We start from the raw sequence: 22338 nt of genomic DNA on the forward strand, positions 1-22338 counted from the left end.
ATATAGATATAATATGTATATATCTATATATATATATTATCTATATATATATATCCTATATATATATATATATCATAAATATATATATATATATATATATATATATATATATCATATCATATATATATCTATATATATATATACTATATATATATATATATATATATATATATATATATATATATACTGGTACGAATACATAACTAAAAGGAATGCAGGTGAAAAACTTTTTTTTTTTCATAAAGTGAAATTATATACAAAACACCAGTAAATACAGATATATAAAAACGTGTAATATATATAAAACTAAATATAAAATCAATGCAGAATACTCACTCATAATCCTGACTCTTCGTTCTATTCTTGTTTTCTTCCTCCTCCTTTGAAGAGTCTTGTATTTTTTTCCTCTCGACATGACGAGGTACAGGTGGAGGAGGGAGACACGCGCCCTTACTGCTGATGGCCCGCCGCCCTTCGGCGTCTGCACCCTCCGTTGTCACTTGGGCAGGCGCATTCCTATATATGACCACAATGTGGTACTTGCGGTCACACTCCCCGATCCTGCAAAGTGCTTCATTGCAGGTGCGACAGAAGAACCGGGTGTCTCTCCTTCTGCCATTCATATGGCACACCTGGTACCGTTTCTGCCTGCGCCCTTGTAGGGGGTCCAGTGTGTGATCTCCTGGGTGCAGCCGGCATACAGGGTCCACTATCTGACAGGAAGTTGGAATCTGAGCGTGGGTGGCAGCAGAGGCAGCGGCAGCAGGGGCAGCGGCAGCAGCAGCAGGACGACTGAGGATGGCCCCCCTAACATCTGCCCTTTCCTCTAGGGGCAGATCTGGAGCTTGGGGCAGGGGGACGGTGATGGAAGGTCACCCATCTGGATTAAAGTTGATGAGGGCATTCCTGGCCACCTCAAGATACTGGATGTGGGACAACCTCCAGAGGTCCAAATTGTACCCACAGTAGAGGATGTAGGCATTCTGGAGGGCCAACTGAAGTATGTATTTGAGGAGCTTCTGTGTCCACCTCCTGGTTCTCCTGGCGAAGGGATAATACTGGATGAGTTGATCAAAGAGATCAACTCCTCCCATACGCCCATTGTAGTGCCCAGTGATGGTAGGCCACTCGACACAAAACTCCTCATACGTAACTCGGCTCTGCCGACCTGTCTTCTTCCACTGAACGACCTCTTCTTGGATGGGCTCATGACTCATTGTAATCATGGGGACGAGTTGGACCCCCTTCCAACAGATGACGAAGACATCTCCCTTACGCATCCACTCTGTGTTTTCCCTTGCCAGATGTTGCAGCTGGCTAGTGAACCTCTTCAGGACATTCAGGGCCCCATGCACCAACCGAAGGGTACCACTGATGTGCACACCTGCTTCATACAGTTCCTGGGCCAGGGATACCGAGTTATAATAATTATCCATAGACAGGTGGTATCTCTGGTTACGGAAACGATCCACAAGACCGAACACAGTGTCACGCAGCATGGAGAAGACCCCGGGATACACAGAGAAGTCCACAACGTATCCAGTGATGGACTCTGTAATAAGGAATTACTTTACACCATATTTCTTTGGCTCCTTGGAATTGTACACTTTTATGCTAAGACGTCCTTTGTAAGGCATCATCCCCTCACCCAAAGAGAGGTTCTTGCCAGGAACCACAAGAAACTGGCACGGTTCACGAATGTAATCCAACACTGGGCGGACTAAGATGAGGCGGTCGGGGTTATTCCGGGGTATGGCCCTCCGTTTGAAGGCGTTGAAATACCTGTCCAATGCCAGGAAACTATCATAGCCCATAATGCCGGGCACATTGGACATACTTGAAAAAAATTCTGCCTCCAATATTGCCTGACGTTGGTAGCAGGCGTCATTCCAAAAAAAATGTGGAGCCCCAAAAAATGCGCCATGTCCATGAGGTTGCAGCCCGGCCAGGGATACGACAACGTCGTCCGCAGTTAGTCACGGCAGTACCGAGCGTAGTCCGTCATCTCTACTACCAGGAATTCCAGCAATTGCCGCATCAGGAACAGCTGAATGAACCCCAGAGCAGTGAGAGGAATAGGTACGGTGAGCCCAGGTGCTGCCGTGAATGGGTGCATGTTAGGTGGGCTGGGGTCCTCCGACCACCCCTCGTCACTCTCGGATCGAACGGCCTTCACCTAGGCTGGAGCGATGCTCCGACATTCTACGGGCCCGAGTGTGCGCACTCACACATGCCTGGCACGGTTTCGCCAATCTCCCTCACTTTTGCCCTCGCTTTCTGTTTCGTCCTCAACAACAAAACTCGACAACTCCTCCTCCTCCTCTTCAGACTCCCCCCCATAGGCACTAAGACCACTAAACTCTAACTCACTTTCAGCCTGTGACTCCCGTATGGACATTGGGGGCAAATATTCATCATCACTTACATTGGGAGTGATGTCCTCGTCACCAGATGACCAACTGCCATCAAAATGAGGACTTGCGAGCTGCTCTCAATCGAGCTCCTTTTGTTCGAGGCCTCCCAAATGCCTACGAATGCCCCTCAGGACACCCCAATGCTTCCTAGGGATTGTAAAAGGCACACGATATGGTGCTTGGACACTTTCGGCCACACGAGGCCGCACAAAACGGCGTTGAGGAGCTAGGTCATCTTGGTTGCTTGGTCCCTCTCCAGAATCCAAGTATAAAATACGTCTCACACGATCCCTACCTAGAGGCATTACGGGCCTTTTGCGCTCCATTCTACATTCAGACATCTCTACGTACATCTTGTACCACCACAAATACTAAAACTCTCGCAAAAGTTCGGCAAAACACGAATGCGGCGAAAGATCGCTCTCGGGCGACGTGTTGCTGATGCTTGCTGGTGCGAGAAGAAAGCAATTCGCACATGCGCGGCTGGGTAATGCTTGTAAACAAAACAACAACTCAATCCGTGAACTCCCAGCATCCCTCAAGGCTGTGATTCAAAAGATTTTGCGAAGTAGGCCTATAACTATTTTTCCACAAATTTTTTTAAAACCTTCTTAGCGTCGACGTATTTTACGTCAATTAAGCACCCAACAGACAATTTTCGTTGACGTAAAATACGTCCAATAGGCGTTTATGCGTTAAATGGTGAATTCAAATGAAAACACAGAAAAATGTTGAAAATACCAAGATTGTAAAAAAGCACCAATCACACAGAATATAAAATAAAAACACGCTTCAATAAATAAATGGATAAATGCGCACACCAAAAAAATCACTTCAATAAGAAAATGAAACAAACACAAAACAAAAATTTGCAAAGTGTAAAAATTGAAACCGTTTCACTCAAACCAATGTAACTATTAGTTCTCTAAACCCTTGTAACTATTAGTTGCAACTAATAAAAACTGTATAACATTACCTTGGTACCAACTTTCTTTCTGCTACAGCTCATTTCACAGTTTCACCACACAATTCATAATATTTCAAAAAATAAAAAGGCGCTGTTACACACTTGTACAATGTTTTTTTTCAGATTCAACACAAAGCAGTAAATAATACTAAATAACTCTAAGAAATATCAAATCTAAATTCAAAAGTGATGGGAGAGAGAGAGAGAGAGAGAGAGAGAGAGAGGAAATCTAAACGCTATGAGGATTTAAGTCTAATTGAATGCTTTCTTTCTCCTTTTATGGGCACTTCAAGAGACTGACGGGCTCAAAACGTTTTGGACACGCGAAAGATGGTGCAATCCTTCTAGAAGCATCTAATATGATGTAACTTTACAGAAAAATCGTGAAATCTTCATGTGCTACTCGGCAAAGACATACGTGCATGAAATCAGTCATGAACACATTAGCCCACTAAGACACGTATTTGACAAAAAAGACCCCTCAAGCAAGTAAGATTGATTAAGACTGACATGTTATGATAACAAAACGGAGACTTTGAGGTCTCTAATCTCGAGACGATAAAAAGTTGTGGAAACAATTCTATCTGGGAACAGACAAAGTTAATCTCTCTCTTTCTTTACATTCTACATTATATACTTTTAAATTATGTTATATGAAATCTGAACATATATTTTTAGATATCCTATAACTCTAAGCTAACTAAGGAATCTTAGAAAAGTTGGAAAACTCTATTCTAACACACTTTATACAGTCAAAGAGAATATATATTCATTATGGAAGTACCAGCATATAATATACCTCCCCCAAGAGGATTGGTTATCACGGTATTCAATCCAACGATTCGCAACGGGATAAATAATTAGTAACTACATTGTTTTTGCCACTAATGTGCTGCACTCGTAAGTTATACTGTTGCAAGCACAAAGACCACCTGGTCAGTCTTTGATTGTGGTTTTTCATTCCTTCCTAGGTCTGTTCACATACACTTCAAACTTTTTCAATGCTGTGATTAAGGCTAAATTTCCTTCTCAATTGTCGAGTATACTTTCTGATGTTTTTTTCAGTTTTGAAGACATGAAGCACACAGAATGATAGATGTTATTTTCATCTTCTTGAAGTAGAGCAGCTCCAATGCCACAGATAGAAGCATAAACTTGTATCACAAATTTCTTGTTGAAATCTGGAGCTTGAAGTACTGGTCTTGAAGTTAAAATGGCTTTTACCTTCTCAAAGGATTCTTGACACTCTGGAGTCCAAACAAACTTAGCTTTGGGACTAGTTAAGTCTGTCAAGGGAGCTACTAAGGCTGAGAAATTTGGGCAGAAATGACGATAGAATCCAGCCATGCCTAAAAATCTCTGTAGCTGTTTCCTGGTAGTAGGTGGGGTAGACTTACGGATACCTTCTACATTAGCATTTACTGGAGCTAGAAGGCCTTTCCCAACTTCAAACCCGAGATACTGCACAGTTGCCTTTCCAAACTCACTCTTCTCTAGGTTGACTGTTAGTCCTGCTTCTTGTAGCTTCTTGAAAACTTTCCTCAGTATCTTCAGATGTTCTTCCCATGTTGCATAGTAAATCACTATGTCACCCAGTTGATCCATCGCTCATTGAAATGTTGCAGGTGCATGCATCAGACCAAATGGCAGAACAGTATACTGATACAGTCCAAAAGGAGTAATAAAAGCTGACAACAACTTCGCATTCTCATCTAAGGGAATTTGATAATATCCGTTCAACAAGTCTATCTTGCAAACAAACTTGGTTTGCCCAATATTATCAAGTAACTGATCTATAAGAGGCAAAGGATAATTGTCAGCCACACTGATAGAATTCAGTTTCCTATAATCAGTACACATCCTAAATGAACCATCAGGTTTCTTCACTAACACTCATGGAGAACTGAAGTGACTTGAACTGGGTTCTGCTAATCCATGTTGCAGCAAATACTCATCTACTTTCTTCAAAACATCTCGATGATAAGGTGATAAGCGATAGGCTCTTTGCTTGAAAAGTTTTCCATCTTCTTGAATCTTGATTTCATGCTTGGTCAGATCAGTATGCCTAGGTACATCTGCAAAAATTCCTGGGAAACTTCTAATTACTTCACTTAAGTCTTCACCTTGTTCAACACTCAGATGTTTCAGTTTATCCTCTAAATTTTCCAAAATTGAAGAATTATTCATCTTGCTTTCAGCTCCTAATTTGTAGCCATCATCGTCTTCTGTAGATGAAGTTGTTTGTGTTATTGACACAGTTTCAGTTTCTGAGAAATAAGGTTTCAAGAGGTTCACATGTATTTCCTTTGTCTTCTTCTTCTTTTTGGTGTTTCAGTCACATAAGTTCTATCACTTAACTTCTCAATTATCTTGTAAGGACCTTGAAATTTATTAGTGAGGCGAAATCTCTTGACAGGTAAGAACACTAGCACTTGTTGACCAACACTAAAAATTCTTAGCTTAGTCTTAGCATCATATCTCATTTTCATTTTCTCTTGACTTGCAGATTTTCTAAAGAGAATTTTCTCATTTCTTCCAACCTTTTCCTTATGTTCTTCACATACTCTCCTTGATTTTCTTCCCAATTTTCTGGAAGAATCTTCAACAGTCCTCTCACTTCTCTACCAAAAATCATTTCATTAGGTGAATATTCATAACTTCAAACAACATTAATGGTAAACCAACATCCCATTCTCTTCCTGACCCAGAACAATACTTTGTCAGCATACTTTTCAATGTCTGGTGGAACCTCTCTAAGGCACCTTAAGTTTCTGGATGATAAGCAGTGGATAACTGTTGTTTTACTCCTAACAGATTCATCACATCCTGGAATAACTTTGAAGTAAAATAGGTTCCTCTGTCACTTTGTACTATTTATGGTATACCAAACTTTGAGAAAAACTCCACAAGTTTTTCAGCAACTATCTTGGCAGATATGTTTCTAACAGGGATTGCCTCTGGATATCTTGTCACAGGACACATTAATATTAACAAATACTCATTTCCCTTCTTTGACTTTGGCAGCGGTCCAACCATGTCTATATTCACTTTGCTAAAGGGTTCTTCTCTAACTTCTATAGGTTGTAGGGGGGCTTTCTTGATGGTTTCATTCGGTTTTCCAGCTATCTGGCAGGTATGACACTCTCGACAAAACCTGCTAACATCTTTGTGAAGTCCAGGCCAGAAAAAATATTTCATGATCTTTTCCACAGCCTTCCTGATTCCGATATGTCCAGACTCATGAGCTACTGCTACCACTTGCTTTCTCAATGGATATGGAATAAAAATTTGATGATATTCGCCCCATACAGCATCTCCTGGAATATTTGTAGGTCTACACTTCCTCATCAGCAAACCTTCCTTCAGATAATAACAGGTAGGAATTTGTTGCATCTCTTCTCGATCAACAACTCTGAAGAACAAATCAGCTGACGATGCATCCTTCTTCTGAAAGTCCATTAGCTTCTCTCTTGTCACTTGACCAACTTCAAGGGTTGGATTCTCTACATGTACTAACTCAGCTACTGTAGTTTCACTACTGTCCTCAGGAACACTTTGACTACTTGGAGTCTCTTCAGGAACAACAGGTTCTTCCTCTTTCTTCTTCTTCTTCTTGGGAAATCTCTTCTTGGTCAGCACTAGGGGAAACATCACTTCCCTACAGCAATTCTTCTAAGCACAAAGATCCTTCAATTGATCCTTCTTGGGCATGTAAATCCTCAGTTTCTTCACTTGCAGTCATAGTCCTCTTCATATTTCTGGTAGTTACACAACTAGGAAACAGGTGGGGGTTATTCTTCTCCAACTCTACTGCAGGACTAATCCTCAATGGTTTGTCTGTCACTGCAGGACAAGGAATAAATGGCACATCACCAACTTCATTCCCCGACAGAACATGTACACCTTCCACAGCCAGTGAGTCGTTTACAGCAAAATCAATATTCCCTGCCACCAATTCACATGACAGGTGTAAGTGGCATATAGGAGTTACTTCCTCTCCTCCTATATACCCTTCAAAATAACTGCATCTCCTGTGAGACTCTTCTCCAACTGAGGGTGAGCACCACATACTACCACACTATGGTTACTCCCTGTATCACATAATATCTTGACTGGTACCTGCACACTTTCCCCTTGAGTTGACAGCATACCCTCATAGATATATGGCTTAAAAGCCTCCATACTGCTAAGCCACTCACTGCTTGGGGTTATATTTCCACTGGTTGCTAACTAGTATAGTCTCATTCTTCTCTGGAGTTTTATCTTTCCCACACTGCTCTTCATAGTTTGTTTCATCTGGTCACCTTTCACTACTTGACCAACTGGCTTTGACAGCTGTTGATTCCGGTAACACTCTTGATTGAAGTGTACTGCTCTTCCACACTTGAAGCAGACAACATTAGGTTTCTGTAACTGTCTTGAAAAATTGGATGAGGATTTCACATTAACTTGCTGAGGTGTATTACCTTGTGTACTCTTGGTAGTATCACTTGTAGGTTTCCCATTAAATTTGTTCCTGGTATTTGGATGAGACTTAAAACCTGGGTGTTGTTGACTGGTACTTGACATTGTTATTGCGTTTATTTTGTATTGTAATCTTCACTTAGTGTAGCACCTTTGTCAAGTTTCTTAACCTCTCTCTCTCTCTCACAGATAGGCTCTTATATGTTCAGGAATCCCCCTAAGATACTATTCAAGAACAAGTAATTCTTCTAACTCATCAAAAGTTTTAACTTTAGCTGCTTCTAACTAACGTTAAAAACACCTTCTCACCTTGTAAGCATAACCTACGAAGGTTCTCTTCTCATCTTTTTTTAAATTTCTGAATCTTTCATTGTAGTACTCTGGGGTCATCTGGTAAACTTGTAGCACACTGTGTTTAAGCACCTTGTAGTCTTTATACTGATCATCTGTTAAGGCTAGATAAGCACTTTTCCCTTTACCAATTAAGACACTTTGTAGCAAAACTGACCATTTATCTTCTGGCCATCCCATACCTGAAGCCACTTTCTCAGAGTAATAAAAAAACTCATCTGGAGCTTCTTCAGTAAACTTAGGGATTAACTTCTGTACTCTTACTACATCAAATACAGGGTCTTGATTACCTTGGTTAGGGTTAGATGGTGTCACAGGTAATGTGGAAATAGCTCTTATCAATTCCATCTCCCTTTCAAACCTTACTCTTTCTCTTTCCTCTTCGGCTGCTTTTTCTTCTTCTCTTTCTCTTCTTTCTTGTTTTTCCCTGTTTACTCTTTCTCTTTCAGCTTGCATTTTCTCTCTTTCACCCTGAATTTTCAGCTTAATAAAATTCTCTTCTGCTTCAATGCGTCTAAGCTCTAACTCTGCATCACTTCTCTCTTTCTTTTCCGCTTGCTTATTCATAAGATCAGCATGTGCTACATTTAACAACTCTTGACCCAATTCTAACTCATCTTCATCAGTAATTCTACCAGAGTCTATCAAGGATTCCATAGCAATACATTTTATTTGTGCCTTTACTATACTAGCTGACACATAACCACCACATGCCACTGCTAAAGCGTTCCACTGTGCTTTAGTTAAAGTGGTTTCAGATAACACTTGGATGGAAGGGGCTGCTAAAAATTCCTGAACCTTGAACTGAGCCCTTTTCTCTAAGTTATCAACTTACAATACAATAAAGGCAAAACTTACAATACAATAAATGCAAAACAAAAATTATACAGTCATTCTCCTAACAAAATATATCCCTAACACCACCAGTATAGACTAGAGTGATAATAACAATCTGTTTTCCCGGGTCTCTGGGCACCATTAATACTTTTGACAAAGTGCCAAGTACCTGGTTACTACACTTACCAATCATTAATTGTTACCTCACAACAGCCAGACACCTGAACCTTCATCACAGGTACTAAACGACTGAATACTCTAAAGGCAACAGTGATCCCTTTAACAACTTACCAGTATTGCAGAACATCAGACTGAGTTCATCAAAACAGGTGTGAGGTAATCTTGTAAGTAATTAAATTAATTAAAGGGCATCATTCCATCAACAACTCTAAAAGTCTAAGTATTTCCCTGATTTCGGAAGTCTAAGTACTTCCCTGATTCTAACTCACTTCAAGTAAATTGAAGGAAAGCAGCTCAATTCCCACTACAAGTTTCTACTGGTGAAAAAGAAAACACTTATAAAAATTTGAAATACAAAAATTTATTATCAAACTCAAAATTTATAAGTAAAATTCACAATATCAGGGAGATTAACTGTTACTTGCAAACAAAGCAAAGTTTAATTAATTCTTGAATTAATTATGTAAAATTAAATCAAAATTGATATATCACAAAATTCAAGAAAATTGATTCATTCAAAATTCAAAAGTGTTAGGTTTTAATTAAAATTTGGAAATTAATTCACAAGTGCTAAACAACAATAAAACTTGAAAAGAATTCTAAGTAAATGCAACGATTACTTAATGAAAATAACTAAGCTAATTAAATTGTAAATGCAAATGAAAACACAGAAAATGTTGAAAATACCAAAATTGTAAAAAAGCACCAATCACACAGAATATAAAATAAAAACACAAACTTCAATAAGACAATGGATAAACACACATACCAAAAAATCACTTCAATAAGAAAATGAAACAAACACAAAACAAAAATTTGCAATGTGTAAAAATTGAAACCGTTTCACTCAAACCAATGTAACTATTATTTCTCTAAACCCTTGTAACTATTAGTTGCAACTAATAAAAACTGTATAACATTACCTTGGTACCAATTTTCTTTCTGCTGCAGCTCATTTCACAGTTTCACCACACAATTCACAATATTTCAAAAAATAAAAAGGCGCTGTTACAAACTTGTACAATGTTTGCTCAGATTCCACAAAAAGCACTAAATAATACTAAATAACTCTAAGAAATATCAAATCTGAAATCTACAAGTTATGAGTGACCAATTACGTTACGTTAATAAGATTTCAAAAGTGATGCGGGAGAGAGAGAGAGAGGGGGGTGGGAGATCTAAACACTGTGCAGATTTAAATCTGATTGAATGCTTTCTTTCTCCTTGTATGGGCACTTCAAGAGACTGGCGGGCTCAAAACGTTTTGGACACACGAAAGATGGTGCAATCCTTCTAGAAGCTTCTAATATGACATAACTTTACAGAAAAATCGTGAAATCTTCACGTGCTACTCAGCAAAGACATACACATATGAAACCAGTCATGAACACATTAGCTCAACAAAGACCTGTACCCAACAAAACAGACTCCTTGAGCAAGTAAGATTGATTCAGACTGACATATTATGATAACAAAATGGAGACTTCAAGGTCTCTAATCTCGAGGCGATAAAAAGTTGTGGGAACAATTCTATCTGGGAACAAAGTTAATCTCTCTCTTTCTTTACATTCTATGTTATATACTTTTAAATTATGTTATATGAAATCTAAACATACATTTTAGACATCCTATAACTTTAAGATAACTAAGGAATCTGAGAAATGTTGGAAAACTCTCTTCTAACACATTTACACAGTCAAAGAGAATATATATTCGTTATGGAAGTACTAACATATAATAATATTCGTATATTCACAATATATGTATGTATAAATTCATATATATAGATATATGAAATATATAATATGTATATATGTATATATGTATATACAACATATATATATATATATATATATATATAATATATATATATATATATATACAGGGTGTCCTCAAAAAAATGTACTCACTCTTAGAATTATGAGAAAACCTTTATTTATGGACATAGAGCGAAATGAAATAGCATCGAATACATGAGACAAATGTGTTTGAAGAATCATGTTTGCGAATGTTCAAATTGATGACCATTATTGTCCAGACAACGCTGATAACACGCACCAAGGGATTCGCAAACGTCGCAAAACATGTCATTAGGAATATCACGAGTAAGTACATTTTTTTGAGACACCCTGTATATATATATATATATATATATATATATATATATATATATATATATATATATATATATATATATAATTGTATATGCATACACACACGTGTACCCAGAGATTTATTTCCACACACACTGTTATTTTAATATCAGTACAATCAACATGCAAGTAATCACTTTACAATAATAAAAATTTTAAACCTTTTGTTCCATGTTAATAAGATAACTGTAACCGAGTATCGGTACCTTCCCTGAAGAAAGCAGGTCGCCATATCTTAATAACTAACCATAGAATCTTCTTGAAAATAATCTCATTATGTTCCCCACACAAATTACCTGCAGGATATTCTTTAAAGTTACCTAACCTAACCCACCCTAACCTAACCTAACCTAACCTAGGAGGATGGCAAAAAAACCTGAGCTGGTGCAATACTGCAGTAGATTCCTAATTGGCTGTTGATAAGCCAGTCATAGGGATGTAAACTCTGTCTCTCGAGAGATTTCACATGGGCAGGATGTATGTTCCACCTCTCCTGAAGGATACTTTTGAAAGACGTATCCCTCAGGAGAGGTGGAGCATACATCATGCCTATGTGGAATCTTGAGAGACTGTGAGAGTTTCCAGCCCTGTGATTGGCTTACCAACAGCCTATCAGGAGGGTCGTAAGGGACGGGCCTAGAAATCATATGCACGGTTGATGTGAATCTACTATAGTATACCTCTCGGGAATTTGCCGCAAGGTATTTAAGCACAGAGTTTGAAGCCAGTTGTCACAAGAGTGCCATCTAGGAATTGAAAATAGGACTTTTCAGTGCCTACCTTGGATGCTCATCGGGCGAATCGTACATGAAAGCGAACCAGAAGCAGCACCACAGGAGAGAGAGAGCCCCCATCACGTAAAATTGGGAGGCCCAGCCGTGGTTGTCGATAATAACCCCGCACAGAGGAAGTGTCATGGCAGAGCTCAAAGTGCTTGCTGTGGGAGAAAATAGGAGGATATCTAAGGATTTACAGAGCTTTATTTTTCATCACACTCAGTCACGCAGTCATACTCCATCTTTGGCAGTTTCCCATCCAAGAAAATTAACGTGGATACAGAATATAATCTCTGTAATATATCACTATATGAAACAGCATCTTATCACACAGATTACAGCCAGTTTTCCATTCAAAAAAATAAACGTGGATACAGAATATTATCATTTTATCACAGATTACAGCCAGTATCCCATCCAAGAAAATAAACGTGGATACAAAATATAATGTGTAATATATCATCTCACCAAAAACCATTTTATCTCAGATTATAGCCACTATAGATTACGGCCAGTTTCCATCCAAAAAAATGAACACGGATACTAATTATAATCTCAGTCATATATCACCACACGAAAGATGGGTAATTGGAGCCTTACCGAGGTAGACGATGGCTATGAATCTCGGCCGCTCTATCGGAGGAATCCATCGAGATATGCAGGCGTGCATGGACGGCCAAGAGACTCCCTGGAAATAGAGACTCCCTGGAAATAAACTCCCTGGAAATGACTGAATATAAATCTCAGCGAGACACGATTCATCTTCGCGACTTTAAAGTTAATTTACGGTGGCTGAAGAGTTATGTTAAATTCAGAAGAGAATGTTGAATTTGGGCCAAAAGGGCCAAGCACTGGGGCTTTTGAGGTCATTCAGCGCTGAAGAAGAAATTCAGAATAGGAGGGAAACAATAATTGTTTAAGAGAATGTGGATAGCCGTATGGAAGAAAGAGAATATGAACGGAGGTACAGTAATAATAAAGAAAGAGGTTACAGTTAGTGGCCGAGGGACGCTACGAAGAACCTTAAGTAGTGCCTACAATGCACCGCATGAGGTGCACTGACGGCACTACCCTCATAGGGAGAAATTTGTAATATATTATCGACCCTTTTTCTAATAATTTTATACCTGAATTACGATTAATTTTAAATATATTATTGACCTAATACTTATGAATCATCAACAATATCCATCGAATTCCCAGGAATTCCAGATTCCCACCTGGAACATTCCTTGATGAATTCTAATTCCTCAAGTCTTCTGTAATATCCTTCTACTATTCTCATATCGACTTCACAATACTGGATTCATTCCCATTCTTCTGATGCCTTTGATTCATTATAAAATTCCTTTGAATTTCCAGGAATTCCGGATTCCTACCTGGAACATTCCTTGATGAATTCTAATTCCTCAACGCATCAGTATCGACACCGCAATACTGAATTTATTCCCATTTTACTAACACGAATGACTCCTCATAAATTTCCTTTGAATTCCCAGGAATTCCAGATTCCTACCTGGAACATTCCCTGGACGACACGTAACCCAATCAGGGCCCCATAATGCGCCCGAGCCATCACGGGGGACAGGATCGCGCAAATTCCACCCGCCAGGATGCAGAGTCCGAAGACTATCTTCGTTCCGTAGAGCTCCGCCATTCTACCTCCTGCAATCTGAAAGTTGTCTCAGTTATACGCTTTGTGGGAACAGGGAGAGAAGAGAGAGAGAGGAGGATAGAGAGAAGGGAAGAGAAGAGAGATAGAGAGAGAGAGAGAGAGAGAGAGAGAGAGAGAGTCATTAACAAATCCACATTTTCAACTTGCCTGCGTGAGGGAATATCCGTAGAAGAAAGCTCCGAGGACCAGACCCTGAGTCGTTTCGTCCCAGGGCATTTCACCCTCCTGGAAAATAAAGAATGTGGATTGTGAATACTCGGTCATATATCTGCTATACATATATATATATATATATATATAATATATATATATATTATATAATATATTATGTATATATATATAGGAAGGTTTTGGCATCTGGAACGCCGTAAATTCAGTACAAACAGGATGGAGAAAAGCCAACGTAGCATTATTTTTTATCATCCAAATTTTCGAGACTTTGGGTCTCATATTCGGGGCTGTAAAATATAAAAAATACACTAATTGAAACAAGACACAGTATTAATGTCAATAAAAATGGAACAATATAAAAACTTAAATATTCTAAAAAATAATTTTAGAAATAAAATAAGAAGTGAAGAATGCTTAAGTCAGTACCTACTTTGTTGGAGTTAAAAAGTGAGTGACGTTCTCTGGTTTTGGATAATGAATAAGTAATGCTATGATGGTTCTCCTTCCTCCGTATATATATATATATATATATATATATATATATATATATATATGTATGCAGTTTAAGATATATATTTATTCATCATAACAGATTAAATCCTTAAGATTACCAATAAACAAAGTGAGACGTGAAAGTGAGGAATTCCTTGTGAGAAAGCAAGGACTTTCCCCTTGACGGTGTCCTGGGTGGCCTTCAAATAAAAATCAATGAAGAAAGCACAAAGGAAATAAATAAAGGACTTTTTTCTGTCTTGAGAAATAATTAGCTGGAGATTGAACAGAAGGTAAAATGAAAAGGGTTGCAGAAACCATCCTTGCCAATAGTCTTCGAACCTTGAAAGAAAGGAGAAAGTTTTTGACAAGGGGCCCAAATTAATAGAAGGATGAATTGAGGCATAAAAGCACTGGGGATGAAAATTCTGAGCAGACGAAATTCAATTAAGAGGAAACATAGGAGTGGGGGACATTTTTTGAAAAACAAAGGGTTTTTTTGGAATCGTATGTCGTGTCATCATCTATACTCTGTTTTTTTCATCTGTTCATCCGCCTATGGTGTTTGTGTATGGTAACACTGCGTCCCGGTAAATAGTTACGCTGTGTGTAAGTGCTAGGTTAAATAAAAGGATATCTGGGTGTACATTTGCAACTGAAAAGTGTTTTAATAATTTACTGTATGCGAATTACACCGTTCATATTCGAAATAGGATATTATTATAATTGTTGAATGTGACCTGAATGTAACTATCTAAAGCCCGGGACGCAGTGTTACCATGCAAAAACACCACAGGCGGATGGACAGATGAAAAAAAAACAGAGTATAGTTGATTTACAAGAATCGTGAACAACAATTCCTGCCTCACTCATGCGCCGTTATGAAGGCAATGAACTTTTTCAACTACTCTCTCTCTCTCTCTCTCTCTCTCTCTCTCTCTCTCTCTCTCTCAATTCCCAGATAAGAATAATACCAAAATTAATTAACGCATAAAATCCACCGTAACGAACGTTAATCTAAAGTCTAAAGACAGCTTTAATTATTGTTTGAATACTTCAGCTAGTACCCTATTTTCTAACGTAATATTCTATTGCTTCAAAAGTGCACGCTTGCTCCATCTATTGGTCTGAGTGAAGTTGGTCTCATCTACTGAATGATAACATACAACACTCCCCTTATAAGGAGTCCTTGGCAAGGACTCTATACAAACACAGCAGATTGGGCGGGAAAAACCGAGGGTTGAAATGATGGTCAACGTGGAATTATGATCGACTAATAAGTGAGAGAAGCTTTCAATTTTATAAATATTAAAATCTACGTAATCGATAACATATATCCATAACATTAAGTACAAGGAAACTGATGTAACTATCGAGGAATTACATTTTAAACGTAAATTCAGCGCCCTTCCTCCCCCGTCTTCAAAATGGATTTGCCCACATTACCAGGCCACTGCAAAGTGCTGCCAACTACCGGATCCTTTGAGAACTATTTCCCGTCGGCTTTTTTGGATCGCTTCGCTGATTGGTTCTTTTCCTTGCCGTTAACTATACAACTGCTATGTGTCACCTAAACAATCAAATGGTGGTTGATAGGAAAGGTAAAACCCACTAAACAGAGTCAAGAATGTATCGTTCTTTCCGTTTTTATAAATAATCTTTATATGGAAGCTTAAATTTTTTATTTTCATCCACATTCATCCGAATATGAATATGAATACAAGAGTTGAATATGCCGTTATAAATGTTATCAATTTATTCACGAGCTTACGAAACAGACGAGACTCGAAATTGAAACGATAAACAACATGACAAATTGCAAAATGTTGGTATTGTATATATATATATATATATATATATATATATATATATATAAATAAATATATATATTGTGTGTGTGTGTGTGGATAAGCGTATACAGAAACTTACTGAAAATTATTTTCTTAGAGGGAGATTAAATTAGGTGAGTTAGTTTGTATTAATTTTGTATGTAGAGAGCTATAAGTTTAAAATGAACAACTTATTTACTACAGTGTATATTGAAAAAACATTCTAAATGTTAATGACAAAGATTGTATTTGGTTATAGGTTATAGAAAATGGCTATTATTTGAAAGGTAAATGTTATATGATGAACATTTGTAATAAAAAAAATCATGTAAATACTATGACATAACTGTAAATCTGCTTTATTGTATTTTGTTAATAAAAGATAAAAGAAAAATAATTTATGGGAAAAAATTTAAGAAAATTTTTACGAACAAAATCTTGCGTTCAACATTGTTGAAGTAAATAAAAGCTTTTTAAAAAGTGCAAAAAAATTAAAGAAACTAATTTTTCTTGGAGGTTTTTGCGAAAACGAGAGTTAAAGTTAATTTGTACTTCAATCAAGCAAGGGAGAGATGAATGTCATTTATTTTTTATTTCGGAATATGTTCATATCGAGAAATGGCAGTAACATTTGTGATACTAAAAATCCTAGATAATTATTAAAATGCAACATTGCATATTCGCATTGTAATCATTTCTATTTCATCGAATTACCAGCTAGTCATGTAGAGTCTATTTTGCATTGTTATTACTTTCTTATCCGACTGGCTTATGCACGTAGGTGTAAATGGTGATTTATTAATCACGTTGTGATAAAACTAACATTAAAAAAGGATATGCATATAATATAAAAAATATATTTATATGAAAGGAATCTGTTAGCAAAAGTATGTCAATTTTTTCAATAAATGTTTTAAAACAATGATGTAGAAGGGACAGGTTGCGATAAACTAAACAGGAAACGATAAGAGCTCTTTATCTGTAAAAATAAATCACGAGTATACATACATACGTAGATACACATGTATGCATGTATGTATGTACAGTATATATGTATGATAATAAATCATACACATATATACTGTACATACATGCATACATGTGTATCTACATATATATATATATATATATATATATATATATATATATATATATATAAATATATACACACACACACACACACACACATATATATATATATATATATATATATATATATATATATATATATATATATATATATATATATGAAACCGCTTCCACATTAATAAATATTGTCAAAATTACTCTTGCTGGTTTATTTGGAATTTTCTTTCTTTTATTTTTTTTTGGAGATGGACCGGAATTTATTCACACCACGTCGTTTTGAGCCCCTTTGAAAGGAATTAATAGTGCATGAATAGATAAATAAATGAATAAATAAACAGATAAACACATGTATATATAAGCACACATATACAGAATTAGGTTATGTAATATATGGAAACATAATTCCTTTAGGATTTACGCTTCGGAAACCACCTACCTACCTCATCTAGTGCAGTTGGGATCGCTGTAGATAATTGATAAGCTCCTTGTGACAACAAGTAATCCGATGTTTCTGCGGATAGAAAGGGATCAGCCAATTACTAAGATATGTTGATGTATGTATTATATATTAGTAATAAAATTGTACAACGAAGATACTGAGTATGGGACAAGGAATTAGATTTTGTGGATTGAACGCATTTCTATTTTTAATTGGCTTCAGGAACAGTATCTACATATCAAAGGACGTGTATAGTGTATGTATGTATATAGATATATATGTATATACAAGTATATATATATATATATATATATATATATATATATATATATATCTATATATATATATCTATATATATATATATATATATATATATATATATATACTATGGATATATATACTAAGGTATACCCTACCTCGTGAGTGTTTGTATATATATATATATATATATATATATATATATAATATATATATATATAATATATATATATATATAACACACACACCCACACACACACACATATATATATATATATATATATATATATATTCATAGACTTCCAGATATGACGAGGAGCTTGAACTATCAGTTGGAAAGGCCTCGTTCCCCCTCGCAGTTAATTCAACCAATTTAATTAGCAAAATTACCATTATCTGCATTATGCAGGGATACAGAGACGTTCTCCCCAAAGGGAGATTCACAGGCGACAGCAGCGCCACTGGTGGTGTTCCTCCTAACCATCACCACGATTGCAACTGACAAGTTGATCCTGACCATGTACAGGTTGACGAAGCCGAACCAGGCCATGATGGCCAAAGAAATTCGTGTGGGTAACCATCCTGGAAGTGGAATACTTATTTAGTCCTCTTTTTATATTTTAAATTTTATAAATGTTGTTTATAAAATTTAGTCCTCTTTTTATAAATTAAAATTTTATAAATGTCGTTAAAATTGGAATATTTATATAGTCCTCTTTTTTTATAAATTTAAATTTTATAAATGTCGTTAAAATTGAAATGTTTATTTAGTCCTCTTTTTATAAATTTAAATTTTATAAATGTCGTTAAAATGGGAATATTTATATAGTCCTCTTTTCATAAATGTAAATTTTATAAATGTTGTTAAAATTGGAATATTTATTTATTCCTTTTTTTATCTTTTAAATTTTATAATTTTAAAATTGAAGTATTTATTTAGCCATCTTTTTATTATTTTAGATTTTATAATGTTGTTAAAATGGGAATATTTATTTAGTCCTCCTTTTATAATTTAAAATTTATAATGTTGTTGAAATTGGAATATTTACTTAGTCCTCTTTTATGATTTAAATTTTATATTTTATTAAAATTGGAATATTTATTTAGCACTCTTTTTAGAAATCTAAATTTTATAGATGTTTTTATGATTTAAATTTTATAATGTTGTTAAAATTGGAATATTTATCTAGCCATCTTTTTTATTATTTTAAAGCAATAATGTTGTTGGAAGTGGCTCAGTTTTTATTAATCTTAATGTTTTAAATATGTTTTGACTTAGGTGGAGACACTGAGAGATCATGGATTTTGATAAGAAATATTTTTCATAAAGCTGAAATGTGTTTAGCATTTTGTAAAGAATCAAGACTCCTTATAAAGTAAATGATGCTAAGATATTATTGGTATAGCCACTGCTTCAAGGTGAGACTCAAAAGTGATAAATATTACCAAATATTTGTAGTGCTCTCTTATATTTTGAGGATAGGACTCAACACAAAGTAAATGACCTTAGGATATCATTGGTATTCCCACTGCTGTAAGATGTGACTCAAAATTGATAAATATTACAGAATAATTTTAGTATTTTCTTATGTGGTAGAGCTCGATATGAAAATAAACATTTTTGAAATGCTTTTATTATCCTTTTAAATAAATCAAGACAAAACATTAATGCAGTAATTATAAATGAAAGGGTTTTATTTGAGCTAACATGGTAAGACTGCACTTAATAATAAATATCATGAAAATATTATTATTATTACCTTACGAGGCAAAACACAAAGCAAAAGAATCTTCTTGAATTTTTTAGTTATTCTCTAAAGTGATGAAAAATAACCTGCAATAAAACTTAGCATGAAATAAAGGTTTTTTTCACTTCAAGTGAAATAGAAAGGTGCCGAAAGAAAAAGTTGTTATTGTAATTTCGGAAAACGAGGACAGAAGAAAGCAAAAATTACGATTGACATCATCAAGGCGTTGCATTCAATTTATTTCAATGGAGTTGATCAAGAGGGAAAAAGAATTAGTGAAATAATTATTTCCTCGCAAAGTGAAATGGAACGAGAATATAACTGTGGTACACATAATTGCCATATATACAGATACACAGACACACACACACGTATATATATATATAATATATATATATATATATATATATATATATATATATATATATATATATATATATATATATATATGATATATATATATATATATATATATATATATATATATATATATATATATATATATATATATATATATATATATATATATATATATATATATATATATATATATATATATATATATATATATATATATATATATATATATATATATATATATATATATATATATATATATATATATATATATATATATATATATATATATATATATATATATATATATATATAAATATATATATGTAAATATATATATATATATATATATATATATATATATATATATATATATATACATATAGATATATACATATATATAAACATATACAGATATATATGTGTATGTATACATATATATATACATATCTATATAACTTCGGAAATCTCTAATGATATTCTAAACAATGGTTTCAGAAAAGGCATAGAACCTATCCCAATAAATGAAAGACGAAAATTCCCGTATTTAAATGTAACCGAAGTTCTTTGAATGCGAAGAAACTTCGGCGCAATCGAGTTGTCTGTACATCGTATAATTAAGGTCACCGAAAACAGGTCTATCTTTCGGTTGTCTCGGTATAATGCCGTATTTGACGCGGGCCATTAAACTTTAACCACGGCCCGGTGGTGGCCTGGCCTATATTGTTGCCAGACGCACGGTTATGGATACCTTTAACCTCAAATAATACACAAACTAGTGAGGGTAGAGGGCTGCAATTTGGTATGTTTGATGATCGGAGGGTGGATGATCAACATACCAATTTGCAGCCCTCTAGCCTCAGTAGTGTTTTAGATCTGAAGGCGGACAGAAAAAAATGCAAACGGACAGACTAAGCCAGAACAATACTTTTTTTCAGAAATCTAAATTGATAAAGGAAATACAGGGTGTCCATAAAGTCCCAGTACCATTACAAGTATTCATTGCTCAGAATGGTACTGGGACTTTATGGACACCCTATATGTTGAGGTTAATGCCTGACGAGCCATTCGCCATAAACAATAAAAACCTGACAGTTGTCTTACGTGTTCTGTTTCTCAGGAATTCGTCCACAGCGCTCTGGTTATCTCTGAATAGCTCGAACATTTCTGTGGAAGGACAAAGGTTTCAGTATCTACGTGTACAGAAGTCTGTGTAATCCCCATCTACAAGTAGGCAGTCGCTAGTTTGAATTTTTGTTTTTTTAATTTAATAAAAAGGATATTGTTTGAAATCATTATTGCAAACAGTAGCAAAATTGAGTTTACCCGATCCCCATCTACAAGCAACCAGTTGTTGGTTTGAATTTTTGTTTTTTTAATTTAATAAAAAGGATATTGTTTGAAATCGTTATTGCAAACAGTATCAAAATTGAGTTTATGCTACCCTCATCTACAAGCAGGTAGTTGTTGAATTGAGTTTTTTTATTTAATAGAAAAGGATATTATTTAATATCATTATTGCAAACAGTAGCAAAGTTGAGAATGACAGAAATATTACAATCATAACGGAAACAAAATTCAAAAAGCAAAAATTTAAGACATTACTCTCAACTACAAAAATTAAAAAAAAAATAAACAGATATTACTATCAACTACATAACAGATATTACTGTCAACTACAATAATAGAAAATAATAATTAAACATTACTATCAACTACAAAATAAAAAAATTAAAAAGATATTACCATCAATTACAAAAATAACAAAATAAATTAAACAGATATTATATCAACTACAAAAATAACAAAAAATAAAATTAAACAGACATTACAATCAACTATAAAAATGTAAAAAAAAATTAAGCATATATTGTCATCTGCTACAAAAATAAAAAAAAAATTAAACATATTACTATCAACTACAAAAAAATTACAAAAAAATTACAAAAAAATTAAACAGATATTACTATCAACTACAAAAATAACAACAAAAACAATGACAACATATTTATTCGTTCAGTAAATAAAATGGAAATGTCTTCCTGTTATGCAGAACCAACTGTTGGATGAATTCCAAAACAATCATTTCATCTACATTCGCTAAAAGCTATGCCATGATAACGTATTCATTTGTTCGA

The 22338-nt window shown here is 35.1% G+C and overlaps 1 protein-coding gene across 3 annotated transcripts in view; it reads right to left on the reverse strand.

Annotated features, from left to right (window-relative positions):
• The window catches only part of LOC135203059 (sialin-like), a 39923-nt gene that overhangs the window by 16761 nt on the left and 824 nt on the right, over positions 1 to 22338 (reverse strand). For 2 of the 3 annotated variants that reach the window (XM_064232661.1, XM_064232659.1), the window contains exons 2-8: positions 21305 to 21367; positions 18486 to 18677; positions 17839 to 17909; positions 13965 to 14042; positions 13659 to 13814; positions 12743 to 12872; positions 12147 to 12303 (exon numbers count right to left, since the gene is read on the reverse strand). In XM_064232661.1, the coding sequence (XP_064088731.1) occupies positions 12147 to 12303; positions 12743 to 12872; positions 13659 to 13814; positions 13965 to 14042; positions 17839 to 17909; positions 18486 to 18677; positions 21305 to 21365 (845 nt within the window). In that variant the 5' untranslated portion in view covers positions 21366 to 21367. The remainder of the gene's footprint in view (positions 1 to 12146; positions 12304 to 12742; positions 12873 to 13658; positions 13815 to 13964; positions 14043 to 17838; positions 17910 to 18485; positions 18678 to 21304; positions 21368 to 22338) is intronic. The other variant, XM_064232660.1, reaches the window with a different exon arrangement.

Source organism: Macrobrachium nipponense, chromosome 33, assembly GCF_015104395.2.
Source record: "Macrobrachium nipponense isolate FS-2020 chromosome 33, ASM1510439v2, whole genome shotgun sequence".
In the NCBI taxonomy this organism is placed as follows: Eukaryota; Metazoa; Arthropoda; class Malacostraca; order Decapoda; family Palaemonidae; genus Macrobrachium; species Macrobrachium nipponense.